The sequence below is a fragment of the Hevea brasiliensis genome, chromosome 9 (assembly GCF_030052815.1).
Source record: "Hevea brasiliensis isolate MT/VB/25A 57/8 chromosome 9, ASM3005281v1, whole genome shotgun sequence".
Classification (NCBI taxonomy): Eukaryota; Viridiplantae; Streptophyta; class Magnoliopsida; order Malpighiales; family Euphorbiaceae; genus Hevea; species Hevea brasiliensis.
The window spans coordinates 12,028,293-12,048,254 of NC_079501.1; the positions used below are offsets into that span (position 1 = coordinate 12,028,293).

At 34.3% G+C, this 19,962-nt stretch overlaps 3 protein-coding genes across 5 annotated transcripts; 2 read left to right on the plus strand and 1 right to left on the minus strand.

The window, feature by feature from the left end:
* Positions 1 to 1,540: 1,540 nt before the first annotated feature.
* On the plus strand, positions 1,541 to 2,061 carry LOC110644756 (uncharacterized). Its single transcript, XM_021797682.2, has one exon. The coding sequence runs from the start codon at positions 1,541 to 1,543 to the stop codon at positions 2,018 to 2,020; it is 480 nt and encodes a 159-aa protein (XP_021653374.2). The 3' UTR covers positions 2,021 to 2,061.
* A 397-nt stretch (positions 2,062 to 2,458) lies between these two features.
* On the plus strand, positions 2,459 to 3,857 carry LOC110644755 (uncharacterized). The gene has a single exon (XM_021797680.2). It carries the CDS (start codon positions 3,180 to 3,182, stop codon positions 3,660 to 3,662), a length of 483 nt encoding a protein of 160 aa, XP_021653372.2. The 5' UTR covers positions 2,459 to 3,179; the 3' UTR covers positions 3,663 to 3,857.
* Positions 3,858 to 4,379: 522 nt separating this feature from the next.
* LOC110644753 (uncharacterized) lies at positions 4,380 to 16,669 on the minus strand. Of its 3 annotated transcripts, none has more exons than XM_021797679.2 (8): positions 16,318 to 16,669; positions 14,687 to 14,794; positions 13,906 to 14,595; positions 12,789 to 12,871; positions 6,511 to 6,981; positions 6,295 to 6,372; positions 6,056 to 6,150; positions 4,380 to 4,813 (listed from the first exon to the last, which is right to left on the minus strand). In XM_021797679.2, the coding sequence occupies exons 1-8, from the start codon at positions 16,322 to 16,324 to the stop codon at positions 4,744 to 4,746; spliced, it is 1,602 nt and encodes a 533-aa protein (XP_021653371.2). In that variant the 5' UTR covers positions 16,325 to 16,669; the 3' UTR covers positions 4,380 to 4,743. The 3 variants fall into 3 exon arrangements, with proteins under 3 accessions (XP_021653371.2, XP_021653370.2, XP_021653369.2); XM_021797678.2 differs by having other exon boundaries at positions 6,295 to 6,378; positions 12,789 to 12,868; positions 16,318 to 16,666; XM_021797677.2 differs by having other exon boundaries at positions 6,295 to 6,378; positions 16,318 to 16,665.
* Between the last annotated feature and the right edge of the window lie 3,293 nt (positions 16,670 to 19,962).

Here is a 19,962-nt window from a genome sequence, read left to right on the forward strand (position 1 = left end):
ACCCTTCACTTGCCCAACTTTCCAAAGATCAAATATGAATTTAAGATTATATTCGGAAATAACTTTTAAAACGGTGTTTAATATTTTAATTATAATAAAAATATTATTTTTTGTATTATTTAATAATATAATATTTATATTAATATTTAAAAATTAAAATAATGATTTATAAAAAATTATTATTTAATATAATATTTTAAATATAATAAATAAATAAATAAGGTCTATTTAAAGAGTAATTATATCACATATATATATATATGACCTTATTTTCTAGGATTATAATTACTTTAATATAATAAATAAATAAATAAGGTCTATTTAAAGAGTAATTATATCATATAACCCATGATTCCATAAAGAATTATATTTTCAATCATATAAAGATAAATATATAAATAGATTTATTAAATTTATAAAAAAATAATTATTTTAAAAACAAAAAAATTATAAGTCCATTTTATGCCTATTCAACATTGAGATTAAAGAATCAAAATTTTTTTTAAGAAAAAAATATCATTTTAAATGGAGTTTAAAAAAATTATTATTTTAATATTTTTTACAATTAAAATTTATTAAATTTAAGATTATTAATACTTTTTAAACAATATATTTTAAAAAATATTTTTTAAATAATAATTATAATAATAATGGTAAATAGGCTATGTGTGTGTATCAGAGATGATTCATTAACGAGGACCAAGTCCGGCATAATGCACCAGATCTCGGGTCAAGCCAAGAAAGAGCCCAGGCCCACCAATTACTACACGTAAAAAAGCCCAAAGAAATTAGCTCAGAGAAAGCAAAAATACATGAAATCAGAATGATAAATTATAATTTCTCAACATATAATAAAATATATAATATATTAAACTTCTTCAGTCAGCGTGGCCGAGTTTTTAGGCTTAGAAGGCCTTTTGCATGTCCAGCCAAGCTTGATCAATAAAATAAAACATATTTAAATTATATATATATTATAAAAATAATTAAATATTATATATATTTAATGACATCATACTATAAAATTTTTATTATAAAGATTATAAAAATAATTATAAATATGAATTTGAAATGATTTCATATTAAAATTTTATACCATTTTTATTTAAAATATAAATATAAATTCATATATATTTTAAATAAAATTTAAATTTATTTATTAATTAAATATTATGATATATCTATAGAATTATTATTGAATGGAATAGATAGGAAAAAGATATGAACAAAGTTTAAGAAATGCATGTAAAACACGTGAAAATCACGTGTCATAATCACTCGAGTCTATCTAGCAAGCGTGTACAACTTTCGAACAAAAGCAAGTTCCAGCCGTGGGATAAAATCAAAGCCGATCACGCCTACTTTTCCAATTACCCTGTGAATCACACCGCACTGGCCACGTTTCAGTCGGCGGCTAAGACACTAGACCTCACCGACCAAAACTGAGAACATATAAAAACCCAAGACACCCTTGCAAAAAATAGAAAACCTAGTCCTCAGAGGACTCCTTGTCTGCTGATATTTTCTTGCTTTATTGATCATGGATGAGCTTCGGATTGCGATACGAGAAGCAGAGATTCTTCACAGAATGAGCAACTGGGGTCTTTTCTCTACCTTCGATGGTTCTTATGATCCAAGAACTTCCAACGGAAAGCTTGACGTCGACGAGCTACGGCGGGCGAAGCTCGAAGAACAGAAACGCGATTTAGCGAGGTCGCGAGCGAGGAAAGAAAATCGAGAGTTCGAGGTGGTGCTGCGAGAGGTGGAGTTTGAGGTTATGGTTCAACTAGGAAAAATCTTGGCGAAGACTATTGATCCCGTGCTGAAAGGATTGAAGAAGGTGGAGGGTGAAGAAGGAGAGGTTTGTGGGGTTTGTCAAGAGGAGATAGAGATGGGAGAGGAAGTTAGAGCTATGGAGTGCATGCATAGGTTTCATGGGTTTTGTATAGTTCAGTGGTTGAAGAGGAAGAAGAAGACTTGTCCTTTGTGCAGATACGAGATGCAAATCCAGTATCCCTGATTTTGATGATGATTTCTATAGCAGAGTTCTGTTTCTCTCTCTTTTTTTTCTCTTTAAATTTTTTGATATTCATTCTTTTAAGTGATTTTGGATTGTTTGCAAAGTTTATAAGGTAATTAATAATATGAATATTTTTTTCTTATGATCAAAGCATTAATGATGGAAATTATTAAGTTTATTCAATTAGTGATTGAAATGAATTTATTCTTTCGCCTTGTAGGTCATTTTTTTTTCTGAGAAAATCCTCTTATTCTAAGGTGAATTTGATTGGTTTAAATAAAATAACAGGTAAAGATTGATGAATGATAGTATTTTATAAAAAAAAAAATTTAGAAAAGATATTATAGATATGCAGTCATTAATGAAATTAATGTATTTTAATTAATAAAGTATTAAAATATTGAAATCCAAATCACAATATTCTTCTTAAAATTATTTAAACCATTAAATGCTTTTATCTATATCAGCAAATGCTTATCACTTTCCTAATTTCCGCTTGTTTCAATTATCTGTTTCTTCTTCGCTAATCTCTCTGTTACCACCAAAAAGATATTCTGCAGCATAAAATTTTTTTTGCTATTCAAGTACTTTATATTAATTACGAGATAATATTGTAATTAATTCACTAATCAGGACTATATTTATTGTTTAAAGAGAGAAAAATATAAATCTAATGAAGATTCTAAAGATAAAAATAAATTATATTTAATTATTGTTAAATAACAAATGATGTTTTATGTCTTTGATTATTAATTTATTTAACATATATATGGCAAATTTAGTCTTTTAATTGTAATTTATTTAATTGAAGTTTTTGAACAATAAGTTAGAAGTATTAAAAAGGTATTTGTTTACCAAAAATTTAATTATTAAAATATAATATTATCTATGTAAACAATAAACTTTAATTATTAATTTAAATAAAATTTATTTTATTAGTGACCGAGTTAAATCCGTCGCTAAAGATTCTATAGTCCGTGTAAACGGGGACAACTAAGTCAATCGCGCCGAGTTTTCCAAATCCCAATGGACTGTGGACCACACCACACTAGACTTCACCGCCGACCTAAGTCCAAGGCTGAAAACATATATAAAACCGAGACACCCTTAAAAAAAAATAAAAAGCCTTGTCTACTGATATTTTCTTGCTTTCTTGATCATGGATGAGCTTCAGATTGCGATACGAGAAGCACAGATTCTTCAGAGAATGAGCAACTGGGGTCTTTACTCTACCTTCGATGGTTCTTATGATCCAAGAACTTTCTACGGAAAGCTAGACGTCGACGAGCTACGGCGGGCGAAGCTCGAAGAAAAGAAACGCGAGTTAGCGAGGTTGCGAGCGAGGAAAGAAAATCGAGAGTTCGAGCTGGTGCTGCAAGAGGTGGAGTTTGAGGTTATGGTTCAACTAGGAAAAATCTTGGCGAAGACTATTGATCCCGTGCTGAAGGGATTGAAGAAGGTGGAGGTTGAAGAAGGAGAGGTTTGTGGGGTTTGTCAAGAGGAGATGGAGACGGGAGAGGAAGTTAGAGCTATGGACTGCATGCATAGGTTTCATGGGTTTTGTATAGTTCAGTGGTTGAAGAGGAAGAAGAAGACTTGTCCTTTTTGCAGATACGAGATGCAAATCCACGAGGATACCTGATTTTGGCGATGATTTGTAAAGCAGAGTTCAGTTTCTCCAATTTTTTTGTCTTTAAACTTTTTTGATATTCATTCTTTAGGGGATTTTGGATTGTTTTGTAAAGTTCATAAGGTAATTGAGGCATATTTTTTATTTTGATCAAAGCACAATGTATTAAATTTGATCATCATAATGGAAATTATTGAGCTTATTCAATTAGTGATTGGAATGAATTCATTCTTCGCCTCGTAGATCAGTGTTTTTTAATAGAAAATTCTCTTATTTTTTGTTGAATTTGACTTTGCTTTAATTAAATGATAGGTGAATATTGATGTATGATATTATTTTATAAAAAAATATAGACAGGATACTACAGGTATGCAGGGATTCACATTATTGTAAAGGGACCCAGTTTAGCCACGATTAAATCTTCTCTTGAATCTTTGCTGATAAGGGCAGATCTTCGCATTTCACATTTCACAGGATTTTAGTGATTATTAAAAGTTCATAGCAATTTCCTGGTAAGTTTTTTTTACTCATTGGTGACACCAGGTTGATTGGGTAGCAAAAGAAAGTTTCTCCTCAGTCCCAGGGGCAACTCAAATATGGTTTACCTGATAATATCACACAGTTTAAAGAAATACATAGTTCCAATAACAGCGGAAGTGCATCCTTCAAGATTGTAATATGCCAATGCTATCTGGAGAAAAAAAAAAAATCATGCCCATGCGCGGAGAATGGATTCATAATTGTTCTGTCATCACTGCCTTCTACTTGATCCGGTTAACTGATCAGATTTACAATCAGAATTCATCAGAGTACATTTTCTTCCAGAAAGCATGATTAAAAAAGAATTTGTACAGAAATATACACAGGCTACCACTTTGAGGATAACAGCAATTAGCTGCCTCAATGAGCTTAAAAACTTCACTCCAGATTGCAATGTTCACAAGAGGTTTCCATGTTAGCATATGAAACACCACCTCTTTCTACTGTACAACATTATAGCAACTTTGGCTGGTAAAAATGGGTAATCCTATCTACCAACAAGGTGATCTCAGGAACCCATTATAACTTTCCACATCTATCAACGGTCAGCTCCTCAATCCACAGAGGAACTAGTTTCTGCAGTTTCATCCTCACTGAAACTGGATGGCCTGTCTATGGCAGATCTAAAAAATACACAAAGTAAGAACGTTTGCAGGAATGAAAGATTGGTTAAAAATTTCAGAACACAAGATAAGTTGAAAATCACTCTGCAGCAGAGACGGAAAAAAACAATGTCATCACGAGACAGCTCAGCGAAGAGAGAATAATAAACAACTCTAACACTGAAGACAATCAACAAATGAAGACAAGCACTTTGCATTTCCAGGAGTTAATTTCAAACTGGAGATTATTGGGTGCCCCTAGTGCACCTTGCACTCACATTTGGGGACTATCCCAAATTGTAAGGGGACTATCCCAAATTGTAAGAGATGGATCCCACATGTTTGTAAGTGAAGATGCACCACACAAGGAGCATCCAATAATCTCCCATTTCAAACATATAAACCTAGTCTTTTTTTTATGAATAATTATGTTAGGCTACAACATTAGTCTAGTGGTCAGATATTTTGTCAATCAAACAGGAGAAATGGTCCCAACTCCCAAGTCTTATTACATGATCAACCAGTTTGGACATTATATAAAATTGATAAGCGCTACGCACCAAATATAGTTAAGACAATATATTCATGAAGAGATACAGCATAATTCCAGACAAATATAACCTCTCATCCAGTTGAACATACTGAATTATTGCCGTTTATTGCAAGCAGAGCCAGCTGTTACATTTTCTAGATACTCAAGTTTACACATTTCCCAAAACAGTTTGCGCTAGTAATATGTGGTTTAGAACACATTTGCATCTCAATCTCACTTCTCTCTTCACCTACCTCTCCAAACGAGAAGCACTTACAGGATGGTTTCTGGGATTATGTAACCCAATGACATATTCTTCCTTAATACTCATAGTAATCCTATTTGTGCTAACCATCATGACAAAAGCATACAGCTGTCAATACAATACCTGGGCTTAACAATGTGACCACTGCAACTTGAAGAGATAAAAAAAAAGGAAGAGAGAGAGAGAGAGAGAGAGAGAGAGAACTGAACCACATGACTGCCAACGCAATCACAGCTTTCAACCTCCTTAATTTGGAAACTAAATTGCTGGCTAAATACATCACAAGAATTGATACACTTCCTTGATTTTCCTTGAAGGGAGAATATCACTATAGGCTTTACTCAACAATCAGTCAAATTCTATCGAGAATTAACAGAAACAAGTGTGATATGAGCAGATGCACAGAGATAGCATAAAAAGACTGCATTCGCATAAATTACAAGCCAGTGCAGAAATTTGTACCTACCCTTTATTTGAATTTGTCTTTCGGGGCACATTAGGAAATGCTGCTTTTGTCACATATTGTTGCTGCGAAAACTCAGCTCTGAATCTCTTCGAAATCTTCAATATTAAGACATAAAATGGAGGGGTCAAAATTGAAATGTATGAGCGTGCAATATATATGTACATAGGCATGTATGGATGTATTATGTATTTTATATATATGCAAAATATTGACATAAGTTGACCACATCATGAACTCACAGTCATTTCATTTGTTGGATGCATCCTCACCCTAACTGTGTCTCGATATTCTTTTGTTCCCTTTATTTCTCTATAAGGCTTCTCCTACGCATACACAAGTTATTATTAAGCCACTACTTTTTAATACAAGAATTGTCAATTTTGAAACAATATAATACAAAAGCAGAAAGGTGTATAGTAATTACAATACAAAGCAGAAAGATATATATAAAAGACCTTTTCCGTAATCGTAGATAGAACTCTTTCCTCTGCATCAAGAGATTTACTGAACCCAGTTATCAAATTTAAAGACTTAGACGTATAATCATTCTTTTGGACAATATTAGGGCTGCCATTGCCATAGTCATGCAACCAAGGGTCTGTCTGTTCGCTAATAGCTTTACCACTGTCAGGATGATGATGATTAGAAACAGTATGTGGTCCTATGCCTTCAACACCATGCATAGCGCTCAACTTATAATTTCTTTTGCTGCTATGAATAGAAGTTTCAGCTGCAAGATCATCATACTTATCCATGGCAGACTTCCCACCAGGGGTAGAATTGGAATAGTCGTAAGAAGTTGATTTTCGTTTTAATTGGTGGTGAGATTTCTTGTCATGAGAATCAGATGCATTCTTGAGGTTACAGCTTGGCCCTTCCATATATGAATCCTGGGAATTCATCTTGGAACTATATACTTCATATCTCTGAAAAGTTATAAAAATGCATATAGAAAAGGAATTACCACAAAGTTCATATTGACTAAATAATTTATTGAATAAATACATGAAACACAATTTGGATAGTATTTAAGCATCAATGACATGGCCATGATTCCATGAAGCAACAGTGGGGCCAAAAATCAACTATAACTTTACTTGCTCACTCTGTTATTGAATTGTAGTGATTCACATCAACTTTAACATCCAAACGAGAAACAACATGTTTCAAAAGAAAGTGCCATATCCACTATTGCCCGTGGAGCTAGGTGCTCATTCAAGTAAGGTAGGCCATTAATTTAAAAAACAATTATTTTACATCAAAATGAGTAATGAACACTTAAATCACTAAACATAATGACTAAATCAAGAACTCATTTAAAAATGAAGTTACACTTACACATGTACATAAACACACATCAAAATCAGCAAAAGACCGTTATGATATATCAAGTACTGAAGCAAATAAATTCACACTAAATTACATAATTTTATAAACTCTGATATGGAAAGTCAATCATTATATTATTTCTCTGTATATTTTGTATTCTGTATTCCTATTTAGGATTTCTTCTTAATTAGTAGAACACAATTATAGGAATCAATTGTATATATATACCCATGTACAGATTAATTGAAATTAAGGAGAATCATCTCTTTCTACATGGTATCAGAGCAGGTCATCTATCTAGGGTGACTATTTGTTCTCACCACCCAGCTCAGGAGAGACCTTGGTCGCCGACCGGCCTTTTCGACTCCGATCAACATCGCTAGCGTCGCCTCAATCCCCTTATTCCACCACGATCCAATACACCATTATAGGACTTATGAGATTTGGCTCTCAGATCCTATTTCGGTATTTGCTTGATTTGTGATTTTGGGTTATTTTGCTACTGTAAGCACTTTGGATTATCGTTTCGGTTAGTTTTCTTTGTCTCAACAAATGGCAGACAATAAGAATATTATTTCTGATGTGATTCCGGTGATGACTAAGATCACGGAACAAAAACTTAATGGTTCGAATTACAGGTGGAGTAAGAGGTCTATTTGCGTAGCATTGATAAGGATGATCACCTTACTAAAGATCCACCTCGATGATACACAATAAACTTGGCTAAAGGAGGATGCTCGATTGTTTTTGCAACTCGATTCACGGTGAGGTAATTAGTTTAATTAATCACCGTGGAATTTGTTAAGGAATTGATGGATTACTTAGATTTTTAAAGGAATATCTCGTATTTATGATGTTTGTAAGGCATTCTAGAAAGAGAATAAGTCTCTCACGGCTTATTTTATGGATTTTAAGCGGGTATATGAGGAACTTAATGTATTGTTGCCTTTTAGTTACGATGTGAAAGTTATGAGTTTTCTTCCTTCCTTCGAGTATGAGTAAATCTCGATTCTCTCGAGATTTCCTCTTTGCATGAAACGTTCACGGGTCCTTCGAGTACCCAATCGTCACGTGCTCTTATTAGCCGTAATCCAAATGGACAACGGTAATAGAAGAGGAAGTGGAGGAGGAATTACAGGTAATCAGCGTAATGGAGAGGCTAGTTCTAATCGGGACTCAAGAGGAGTCATTTGTTATTATTGCCATGAGCCCATACAAAATATAATTGTCGCAACTTCAGAGGAAAAATCGGCGATCACGGATGGCAAATATAGCAGGATTCTTCTTCCTTTGAGAAAATTGGTATCTGCAGAGGATTTTGCGCATCTCTAAAGCCTACTAAATCCACTACATGCCTTGTGTCTTCCTCATCCAAATGGGTTATTGATTCTAGTATCACATGATGTAATTCTAGTCTTCTATCCGCTTTTGTCTAATCTCACTTCCTCTCATTACTTTGATGGTTCTACTTCTTGTGTCATGGGTTTTGGAATCCGACTTTGTCAATTTCTTTGTCATCTGCTTTGTGTCTACCAAATTTCTCTTTTAATCTACTTTTAGTAAACTTACTCGTACCTTAAATTGTTCTGTTTCCTTTTTTGTTTATTTCAGGATCTTACGTATTGGTAGAGGGCGTGAGTCGTGGTTTCTACATTCGGAAAATCATGTACCGCGACGCTTGTTTGCTCCTTAACACCTCTTGAAGCTCATTGTAGATTGGGCCATCCTTCTTTGTCTACCATGAAGAAGTTGTGTCCTCGTTTATCGATAGAATGTAAGTCGTGTCAGTTTGCAAAACATCATCATTTGCCTTCTGTGTCTAGAGTCAATAAACGGGCTTCATCCCCTTTTGAGTTAGTTCATTCTGATGTTTGGGGTCCTTGTTCTGTTACTTCTAAAACTGGATTTCGCTATTTTGTTACTTTTGTTGATGATTCTTTCGTGTTATCTGGTTATATTTAATGAAGAATCGTTCTGAGTTGTTTTCTATCTTTTGTGCCTTTTGTAATGAAATTAAAACTCAATTTAATACTTCTGTGCGCATATTAAGAAGTGACAATGCCAAAGAATACTTTTCAGCACAATTTCAGTCTTATATGACACAAAATGACATTCTTCATCAGTCTTCCTATGTGGATACCCCATCCCAAAATGGCGTGGCCGAAAGAAAAAATCGGCATCTTCTTGAGGTAACTCGTGCTCTTCTTTTTCAGATAAAAGTTCCCAAACACTTTAGAGCGGATTATTTTTGATCAATCGTATGCCGCCTTACATCTTAATGGGGATATTCCTTATACTGCTTTGTTCCCTACAAAATCTTTGTTCCCTATTGAACCCCGTATTTTTTGTTGTACCTGTTTTGTGCGTGATGTTCGTTCGCAGGTTACTAAATTGGATCCAAAGTCTCTCAAATGTGTCTTTCTTGGGTACTCCCGAATCCAAAAAGGGTACCGCTGTTTCTCTCCTACTCTGAATCGTTATCTTGTTTCTGCAGATGTCATATTTTTTGAGTCCACTCCATTTTTTCCTCAATTATCTGTGTATGAGAGTCAGGGGGAGGAGGATGATCTCTTAATATATACTGTCCAACCAATGTCTAGTCCTCTCTCACAGCCTGTTTCTTCTGTCTCTAGACCTACTCGACCTCCCGTTGTTCATGTTTATTCCAGGAGATTGGAGATTCCTGACTCAGATCCTCCACCAGCTACTTCGTTGGGAGATCATGTACCTCATACTGATCATGATTCTGATCTAGACTTACCCATTGCTCTTCGTAAAGGTAAACGTTCATTTACTTACCCTATCTCTTCTTTTGTTTCTTATAATCAATTGTCTTGTTGTTCTCGGTGTTTTGTTACTTCTTTAGACTCTGTTCCTATTCCTAATCATTGGTGAGGTCTCATCCCTATGAAAGAGGAAATGGAGGCTTTAGATGCTAATGGTACATGGGAACGTTGCCTTTGCCTCGTAAGAAAGCTATTGGTTGCAAATGGGTATTTACAGTTAAGGTAAATCCTGATGGTTCTGTGGCTAGGTTAAAAGCACGCCTTGTAGCAAAAGGATATGCTCAGACATATGGGGTTGATTATTCTGACACTTTTTCTCCTGTAGCTAAACTTACTTCCGTTCGCTTGTTTATCTCTTTAGCAGCTAAATATGATTGGCCCCGGCACCAATTGGATATCAAGAATGTTTTCTTTCATGGTGATCTTTAGGAGGTGTATATGGAGCAACCACCTGGGTTTGTTGCTCAGGGGGAGTTAGGTAAAGTTTGTAGGCTTCAGAAGTCTCTTTATGGCTTGAAACAAAGTCCTAGGGCCTGGTTTGGGAGATTCGAATTTGGTATGCAAAAGAGTAAGTGTGATCACTCTTTTATAGGCAACTGAGGTGGTTTAATTCTCTGGTAGTCTATGTGGATGACATTATCATCACCGGGAGTGACTCTGCAGTATTTCATCTCTTCAAACCTTCCTCCAAACCACCAAAGACTTGGGATTATTAAAGTATTCCTTGGTATTGAAGTTATGAGAAGTAAGAAGGGTATTTTCTTGTCTCAAAGAAAATATGTACTCGATCTATTGAAAAATTAGGTGCTAAGCCTTGTAGTGCACCAATGACGCCAAATTTACAAGCATAGTGAGTTGTTTGAAGATCCGAGAGATACAGGAGATTGGTAGGAAAATTGAACTACCTTACGACATTGCTTATGCCGTTAGTGTGGTAAGTCGGTTTATGTCTTCCCCAATGCTCATTGGGAAGCCTTAGGACAAATCTTGTGTTATCTAAAGGGAGCTCCAGAAGAGGTTTGTCATATGGTAATCATGGGCATTTGAATGTTGAATGTTTTTGATCTAAGGTTGACAGAGATCAACTCTGGATATTGCGTTTTGTTGGAGGAAATTTGGTGTCTTAGAGAAGCAAGAAGCGAGTGTAGTTTCGATCTAATGCTGAATCCGAATATAGAGCCATGGCACAATCGATGTGAGGTAATGTGGATACTTCAATTACTAGATGAGACAGTTTTAAGACCCCGCGAAATTATGGTGTAATAATCAAAGCTCTCCATATTGCTTCTAATCCGGTATTTCATGAGCGGACCAAACATATTGAGATTGATTGTCACTTTATTCGTGAAAAGATTCAACAACAGATCATCTCAACAGGATATATCAAAACTGGAGAGCAATTAGGAGATATTTTCACAAAAGCTCTGAATGGAGCTAGGATTGACTACATTTGTAACAAGTTGGGCATGATTAACATCTATGCTCCAACTTGAGGGGGAGTGTTATGGAAAGTCAATCATTATATTATTTCTCTGTATATTTTGTATTCTGTATTCCTATTTAGGAATTCTTATTTAGGATTTCTTTCTAATTAGTAGAACACAATTATAGGAATCAATTGTATATATATACCCATGTACAGATTAATTGAAATTAAGGAGAATCATCTCTTTCTATAAACTCGAATCTGTAGAATGAATATTAAGGTGGTCTAATCTCCATCAACATCCACCACATTCCATCACTAGATTTGTAAGTCTCAATCTTCTCCAACTTTCCATGACATTTACTATCCTTAAAATTGAAGTCTCGAAGCTTGCTCTTTTTTGTTGACACCATCTTAAAATTGCTATTTACTATTCTCATAATTTGCATACTCCAGGAATTGTTCTGCATTTTGTAACAAAATGATCCCAATTCCTAATCTCAAAATGGAACCCCGTATAAGCCTTAAAAAATCTTGTCTCTCAAAAGATGAAGAGAACATTACGTTTGCACCATGCAACAGCTACAACAATTTCAGCCCATAATTTCCTGCTGGCCAATGGGATACACAAAGATGCAAAGCATAAAATTCAACCGTTTTCAAAATACAAGGCCAACATAATATCTTGTGTGATGATATACATTATGTTTGCACCATGCAACAGCTACAACAATTTCAGCCCATAATTTCCTGCTGGCCAATGGGATACACAAGGATGCAAAGCATAAAATTCAGCCGTTTTCAAAATACAAGGCCAACATAATATCCTGTGTGATGATATTTATATTAGTTAGAAACTTTAGCAGGACATAGAGCATATGACAACAATTTATCCCCCTCAGCATGACACATTTTCATGATATTTGCAGTTGGTGTGGTAAGGAATTCGTCTTGGTTTCAATTCATATTCAAGCAGAACTTTTTTAAGCATCACCTAGAGTCTAAGAAGGAGCATAAATTGATTCAAAAGAGTTTGTTGTTATGATTATTAGATATGATTAATTTTTCTTAGTCCACTCTCTCAATCTTTCTGCACCTTCTAACATCTGATAACCTTGTGCACTTATACTAACAGTTAAATCTCCAAAGGATCTGTGAAACAATAATAGAATAAATCAGGAAATCCACTTACACTGCTGAGACTGGATTGCTTACGAACTCCAGAAACATCAGGAGAATGAATCCTAGCAAGATCTCCAACATAGAATGCTCCTGCTAAGGTATTTAAGAGAAAAGGCATTAGACATAAAAAATAAAATAAAATAACTGAAAACTTATAAGACAACAGTTCATGGCAACCAAGAAATATAAATATTTATACCAAATCCAAATGACATTAAATTAAGAGTAAAGGACAAATATAAGGCAATATTCAATACTTCCACAAAGACTAGCAGAAATGGTCATTGAAAAGAAGCAAAAAAATTAAAGTCTGAAATCCAGTGTCAAACTTAAAATATCATCAATTTAGATTTCAGAGCTGGTGAGATATTTCTAAAGAAGCAAAATACCATGAATATCCCAAATCCAATCTATCTTGAGAATCCAGAAAGAACATTAAAATTTTACAGCTTCAAATGAATATAGAAACAACTGGACCACTTACTTACCAGACTCACAGCAATTCCCACTCAAGAAAATATTAATGCATGGTGAAAAAGATGAAACTTTGACGACAAACACTTCAGTAAAAAAACCTAGATAAATATTAGAAATAGTCAAATAGAGCTTTCATTCTAGCAGTTATGACTCTGTTTGACCCCACCAATCAGAATCTTAACCACAAACCAGAAATTTATATTATCTATGTTCTTCATTGCCAAATGATCCCTATTGCCAAAAAAGTGTTTGTAATCAGAATAAAATTCTGAAGCATGGACTTGGAAGATACTAGACAAATTTCCAGGACCACAAATCCGTAATGGGTTAATGTTAACATGAACCTTCAAAGTAACTCTGCATCTCTTTGGACAATTTTGTTAGAAAACCAATGTTAGGAATATTCCTTCAAGCAATGTACTATACTCAGCTTGTAATATATATAGTCACTCAACCACCAAAAGCCTAAAAACAGTAAATTTGTATGCCTATATCCGCATTGTGACTCTTTCTTAAAAAATTAAATTCTAAGACGGTTTAAAAGGAAGAAAATGAACTTAAGAAACAAAATTTAATTCAGTTGTTACACATTATCTTTTGGTTACACCAATTTCATGGAATTGAAAAAGGTTCCTAAAGTAATGACATACCATTGACTGGATCCCTACTTGAGGATGAAAATGCTCCAGGAGGAAGCGGTTGGAATTCAACACCAAGTGGTGGACCATCCTCCCTATAGTGCTTGCCTAATTGCCTTTTGACAGCAGTGGTGGCAGCATTTTCAATTTCACCCTTCACTTTCAAGTAACCTGATGGTTTATACCGCATCTTATTGGCACCCCTAGGAATTAATGACTTGCTAGCCCCATTATGCGCTACGTAGCCAGAATCTTTCATATCATGAGGATCTTCACTTTGAGAAAATAACTTATCTTGCAAAGATGAGCAACTTTCTGAGGATGTATCATCCGTGCCATTAACATTTCCTGTGTATCGACTCGTACGATCATAGGTCACATCAGCAGCAGGAAGATTGTGGCCATAAAGTCTCCGACTCTCAACTTCCTTTGGATCAACTTTCCTATAATCACCTTGTTTAGTGCTGCCACAAGAATCCTGCCGTAAACCACTCCCACGATCCTGAATAATACCACTAGACCTATCCTGTCGGCCACTAGCACACATTTCATCCTTTGACAATCTTTTGTCAAATGCTTCATCCTTTGACAATCTTTTGTCTTTCAACCTTCTGTGGCAAAACCAACTGGATATTTGTTTTTCTGTCAACCCTATCTGCTCTGCAAGTTCTGATTTCATTTCCTCCGTGGGATAATTGTGCTCTGAGAAAAACCAAAAAATTTCGTTTTAAAAACATAATTACTAACCTCAGTGGATGCACTAAATAAAATATGTCAAGACAAGAACATGTACCATTATAGAATTTCTCCAAAGCCATAATCTGGGCTGGTGTTTTGAGTATCCTTTTGGTATTCTTTTCTGGAGATACCCTATACTCTTCAGAGTGCACTTCATTTGAATCTAAAAATCAATACCACAAGAACAAAACAAATATATATGAGTGATGACATTGAACCTTTCAGAATAAAGAAAATAACATATAGGCCAATTTGAAAGAGGCATGCTTTTTTAAACATCAATGCCATTAAATAGAAAGCATACCAACATTTAAGGTAATAGAAATGCCACAAGTGCATTGGAAAAATGACCAGCTCAATTTAGAGCATGAAGTGTAAATGTGCGTTTCTATTTAAATCAAGAAACTAAATTAATCATTAGAGATAAGCTGTAGAAATCCAGTTTTTCCATATTTCTTCAAATAAGATTTATTAATATATTTTATATGCACACCATCTTGTCACATCCTCAATCCCTGATCTAAGGCACTTTGACTTGTTTTTAATTACATCCAACTACAACAAGTAATTACCTTTAAAATCTCCGAGACGAATCCACTGAGTCAGCCAAGTATGATTGCAAATATACAAGATACAGAAATGGTGCAAAGTATTTGGCAATGATTAAGTGATCAGATGTCTGATACATTAATTTACATCACAAAATAGCCGGCAAGAGAATGACCCTGAAGTTCTGTTGGTCAAGAACATTTGACCCAAATCATTCTCCATTCAATGAAATAAGTGTCAACTTCGGAGTTTTATTACAAGGAAATCATCCTCCTTTTTGAGAATACAGTTCAAGAAGGAAGAAACTCGTTGAATATGCAATCCACCATCTCTTATCTTAGTTTCCTGAACCATCCGTAACTCCTGAAGAGGGAGAAAAAGATCCATTGATTTCAAAAGTTCAGATTCCTATGTATCCGCTTATGTCCCCAACTTTATTGTTCCAACTATTACACTTCACTTTACCACAGTGCATATGTGTCCAGCTCTTCATATGGATTCAAATAGTTTACAGCCAAAGCCATAGAAAATATAAACCCCTTCGCAAAATTATTATGTAGTTGATACATTCCATCCAAATTTCAAGAACACTTGAAGAGGAACACCATATGTTCTATCATAAGAAAAGAACCATAGAATTCCCCAAAAAATAATTTGCATCACACAGCTAACAAACACAAATCAATGAAAATTCTGTCATCTATTAATTACCATGGAAAAAGGCGTTGACCTGAAAACTGCCAATTAATTTTGTTTACGAGATAATGTAGTAAGGGAAAGAGGGAAACATCTCTATCCAAAACTTTTCCACTACTTCCAACAGAAAAACTTACAATCTGAAAACCTCGTATCTCACATTATTCCTCAACTGTCTCAGCAACCAAACACCCTAAACTCATACGAGGCTAGAAATTATAACAGTTACTTCTATGATTGCACAAAACGCATCTGGCTGATGCAAAGCAACCCGATTGTCTACTATACAATTCACATTCTAATACACACCTACCCCAAAAATAATAAGCATGCCTCTCAATGTAATATGTATGTACCCCAAAAATAAAAACCGTAGAAATAAGCAAAAACAGGAAACTTAATTCTCTAAAATGATCCAGAGACAAAGAAATAAAATATTACCTCCCATGGTTGGTGATTTTCAGTGGTTATCTCTTGTTTTTCTTTCGGTGTGCGTTCGATTGGCTCAAAAAGAGAATCCCATTAGACCATGATGAGGTAAAGGAGAAAATGCTATAGGGGTTTCTTATGATTGATCAAATATATCTTTACATCTAATTAATTCTGCAGCGTACACGCAGAGGGGTGGTTTTGAAAGGGGCTGGAAAGGCAAACAAGGAATTGAATTCTTCTCTTTTGTTTTTTTTTGTTTTGTTTTTTTTTTTTTTTTTTTTTTTTTTTTGAGTTTCATTGCTTCTTGATTTCAATTAACTTTTTTTTTAACAGTTGGGTTTTGTTTGTTTAATTAAAATGGGTTAATGTTTATTTTCCCAGAAGAGCAAATCAAATAGTATATACATTAAATCAGGGAGGACAAGAAAAATGAATTAAAAAAAAAAAAAAGAAAATTAGTTGATCTCATCTCCATTGTTAGGTGCGTCGTCTATTCGTGGGCCGCAATAGTATTGGATCTTTTTGTTATGTGACGTTTCGGATTACGGCCGACAAATATCGATTAATTTGATTTTTTGTTTAAATTTTTTAGGTCATTTCAGATTTTTGTTCTGTTGTTAGTTTTTATTTAAAAATTAAATCAAATTGAATTAAAATCATAAAATTAGATTGTTTAATTATACCAATTTAAGGTTAAATTTGATAGAGTATAATATCATGTAATTAAAATTATAATGTAATGTAATTGTTATTATATTTCTCTATTTAGTTGTAAAATAGGTGTAATGTGTTTGCTAATTTTTCAATTCTGTAATTGCATGGATCGCTAACGAGTAATAAAATAGTGAGTGAAATATCATTCCACGAGAAATTTAGTTAGCAAGTATTAAGCTACAAAGTAATTCTGATTGTTTAGGCTACTGGATCTGTATGAAGAGTGAATTAAATCTATTTTGGATGCTGAAAATAACTTTAAATAAAACTATCTATTGAAGCAATTCCAGAATTAAGATTTCACACTGTAATCTTATTATGGGTTTTAATCTTGTCTATTCATTAGATTGAGGATCGTCACTTTGATGGAAATTAATCCTAAGATATCATAGGTTCTCTCTCAAGGCACCTAAGGTGTGCTTCGATTAGAGCTAAACTCTACTTTCGTTGGTGATTAGTCATAAAAAAAACCTTTTAAGATCTTTGATTAATTATAGAACTCCACAAAGGTCATCAACCTATCTCTAGATTAGATTTCCTAGGTTCAAAATCCCAATTTTTCAATATTAATCTTCACCTTTCAGTCCTTCAATTAATATCTGTAATTAATACCAAGTGGGTACCAACACAAAACATGCATTAAGATCACAAGAAATTAAATCAAAAAACAAAACTCATATCTGATAAATAAAACTCAATATTTATCCATAATAATAATAATTACAAGTATTACTCTCTCAATTCCAGAATAAAGAAATTACTCACTCATGGTGAGTTTAATAAACATAATAGAAATAAAATAAAAGAAAATGAAATGTCCGCTTAAAGAAATAGAACAAAAGAACCGAAGAAAATATGCAGCTTTGATCTTATGAAACTTTAGCTGAGGGTTCCTCCTTGATGCTGATGCGCTATTATTCTAGACGGCTGTGTGAAAATAGTGAAGGTGATATTGTCCGGCCTCTCCCCTTGGTTTCTGCTTTCTGCTGCTCCTATTTATATACAATGTCTAGGGTTAGGTTTTCAGAGTTCTAACAGCATTAGAAGTCTCTTCTCTTTGTCAAAAATTGGAGCTGGAGCCAAATCAGGAAACTAGCTGTCGGCTGATACACAGCCTGTGTGTCACTACATGGCCTAGGGCCATGTAACTTACTGGAGCTTGAATTGTTGCATCTTGTATCGGGACAAGATTTTACACGAACCTTAGGTAGTTACACGGTCCTGATTACACGGCCCGTGTACTTTTGTACTTCAGGGAACTCTTCGAGACTGGCCCGGTAGAGACTTAAAAGGGTCTCTATATTTTACATGGGTCATGGTACACGGCCCATGTACTTTATTTCTTTCTTGGTTCTTTGGCTTTCTCTTGGCAGTAGGTTACACGGGTCTGTGGCTCTAGTTACACGACTTGTGTAAGGTGTATCAGCAACACTTCTCAATCTTTTGGCCTTTCCAAGCTCTCTACTTTGCTTCTATGCCTTGGAACTTCTTCAAAACACCTGGAAACATACAGAAAACATAAAATTCAGAGCCTGGCCATTGAATTTACAAAAGTTGGTAAAATTGATGATTATGCATGAGATTACTTATTTAAAGACAATGAAATATTATACAAATATGCTTAAAAATATCTATACAATACAAGTATATCAAATACCCCCAAACTCAAACTTTTGCTTGTCCTCAAGCAATTTGAAATTCCATTTTAAAATGCATGTTAGGGGAAAAACTTAGAAGCACAACCATAAATTAAATATGCATATAATTAGACTCCTTCAACTTTCATTCCAATTCCCTTCCTTCAAAGCATAATGGTTTCAATAGCTACCTGCTTAAAACTTCACCCCCGTGATATTTAAACTAATTGCTCCTCTAAGCAAGGCTATTAATAAGTCACAAAATAACCTGTTTTATCACGATAGACTTAAGAAATACTTACTCTCCCAAATTTTACCTCTATTATAGAAATTGCTGAGAATGATTTAATTCCAACTCCATAGACACATCCTAATTTCCTATCTCCACTAATGTAGCACATATTTTCAAAAATCAAAATTTCTTCAGAAGGGTTGTAATGGGGTCAAAAGGGACAATGATTTGATTGCCAATAAAAGGTTTTTAGGTAATGCAAATATGAGGATAGCATTCATGCACAAGGTCCTAAGTATACTAAGTTTATTCTGTTAATTTTTGCATGGGAAAGAAGGGTTTACAGTGCCAAGCATGCTGTCATGATGTTTATTTTTGGGACTCTCTTCTCTCTCTCTTTTTCTCTCTTCTTTTTTTTTTAATTTTTTTTATATCCTTTTTGTCCTCTCGCCCAAACTCATTGCATTTGTTGGGTTGGAAAGACAAGTTTTTCCTTGATTTTAATTGCACACTTGCACTCTTCTTGGTATTATCATCTTCTCCTCATGTTTTCTTTTACATTTGGTATACTTATCCTTTATACACTAGACTTCCTCAAAAGAGTTAGGTGAGTGTTTAGGCTATGGGTTAGGTAAATATGTGTGGGTAGACAAGAAAAATTATACGGGTGAAAATATAGGTTCAAGTTAGCTGCAAGGGGTATATAGTGACTAAGGGTGGCTCAAGGCTTAATGGGGCTAAATGAAAGAATGCCTTAATCATTTCATTTTCAAACATATGCTAGGATTTCGCCTCGATAGGTCCAAGAGACGTTTTCTAGAGCTGGTGAGGCATTTTTAGGTTTGTTTGTATTTCAAGTGTTTTCTCTCGATTGTGTTAGTTCAATGTGATAGATTAATAGCTATGAAGGGGTTTAACTAGTCTAGCTCCACTAAGGTGGTTAAGTTTTTACAGACAACAAATTAAAGCCTTTTTGCCTATCTAGATACATTCATTCCTCAATCCCATGAAGTCCAATTATTAGCTTATTAATACTTATGGTTATAATTGTAAGTAAAAAAAAGGTTCAAA

What these genes read in the sequence shown, in the direction of transcription:
- LOC110644756 (XM_021797682.2), top strand. Translation starts at nt 1,541, where the DNA reads ATGGATGAGCTTCGGATTGCGATACGAGAAGCAGAGATTCTTCACAGA.
- LOC110644755 (XM_021797680.2), top strand. Translation starts at nt 3,180, where the DNA reads ATGGATGAGCTTCAGATTGCGATACGAGAAGCACAGATTCTTCAGAGA.
- LOC110644753 (XM_021797677.2), bottom strand. An exon ending in AGCAATCCAGTCTCAGCAGT is followed by an intron (nt 6,982 to 12,788) that starts GTAAGTGGATTT and finishes ATAACTTTTCAG; the next exon opens with AGATATGAAGTATATAGTTC. An exon ending in ATCCAACAAATGAAATGACT is followed by an intron (nt 6,151 to 6,294) that starts GTGAGTTCATGA and finishes TTAATATTGAAG; the next exon opens with ATTTCGAAGAGATTCAGAGC.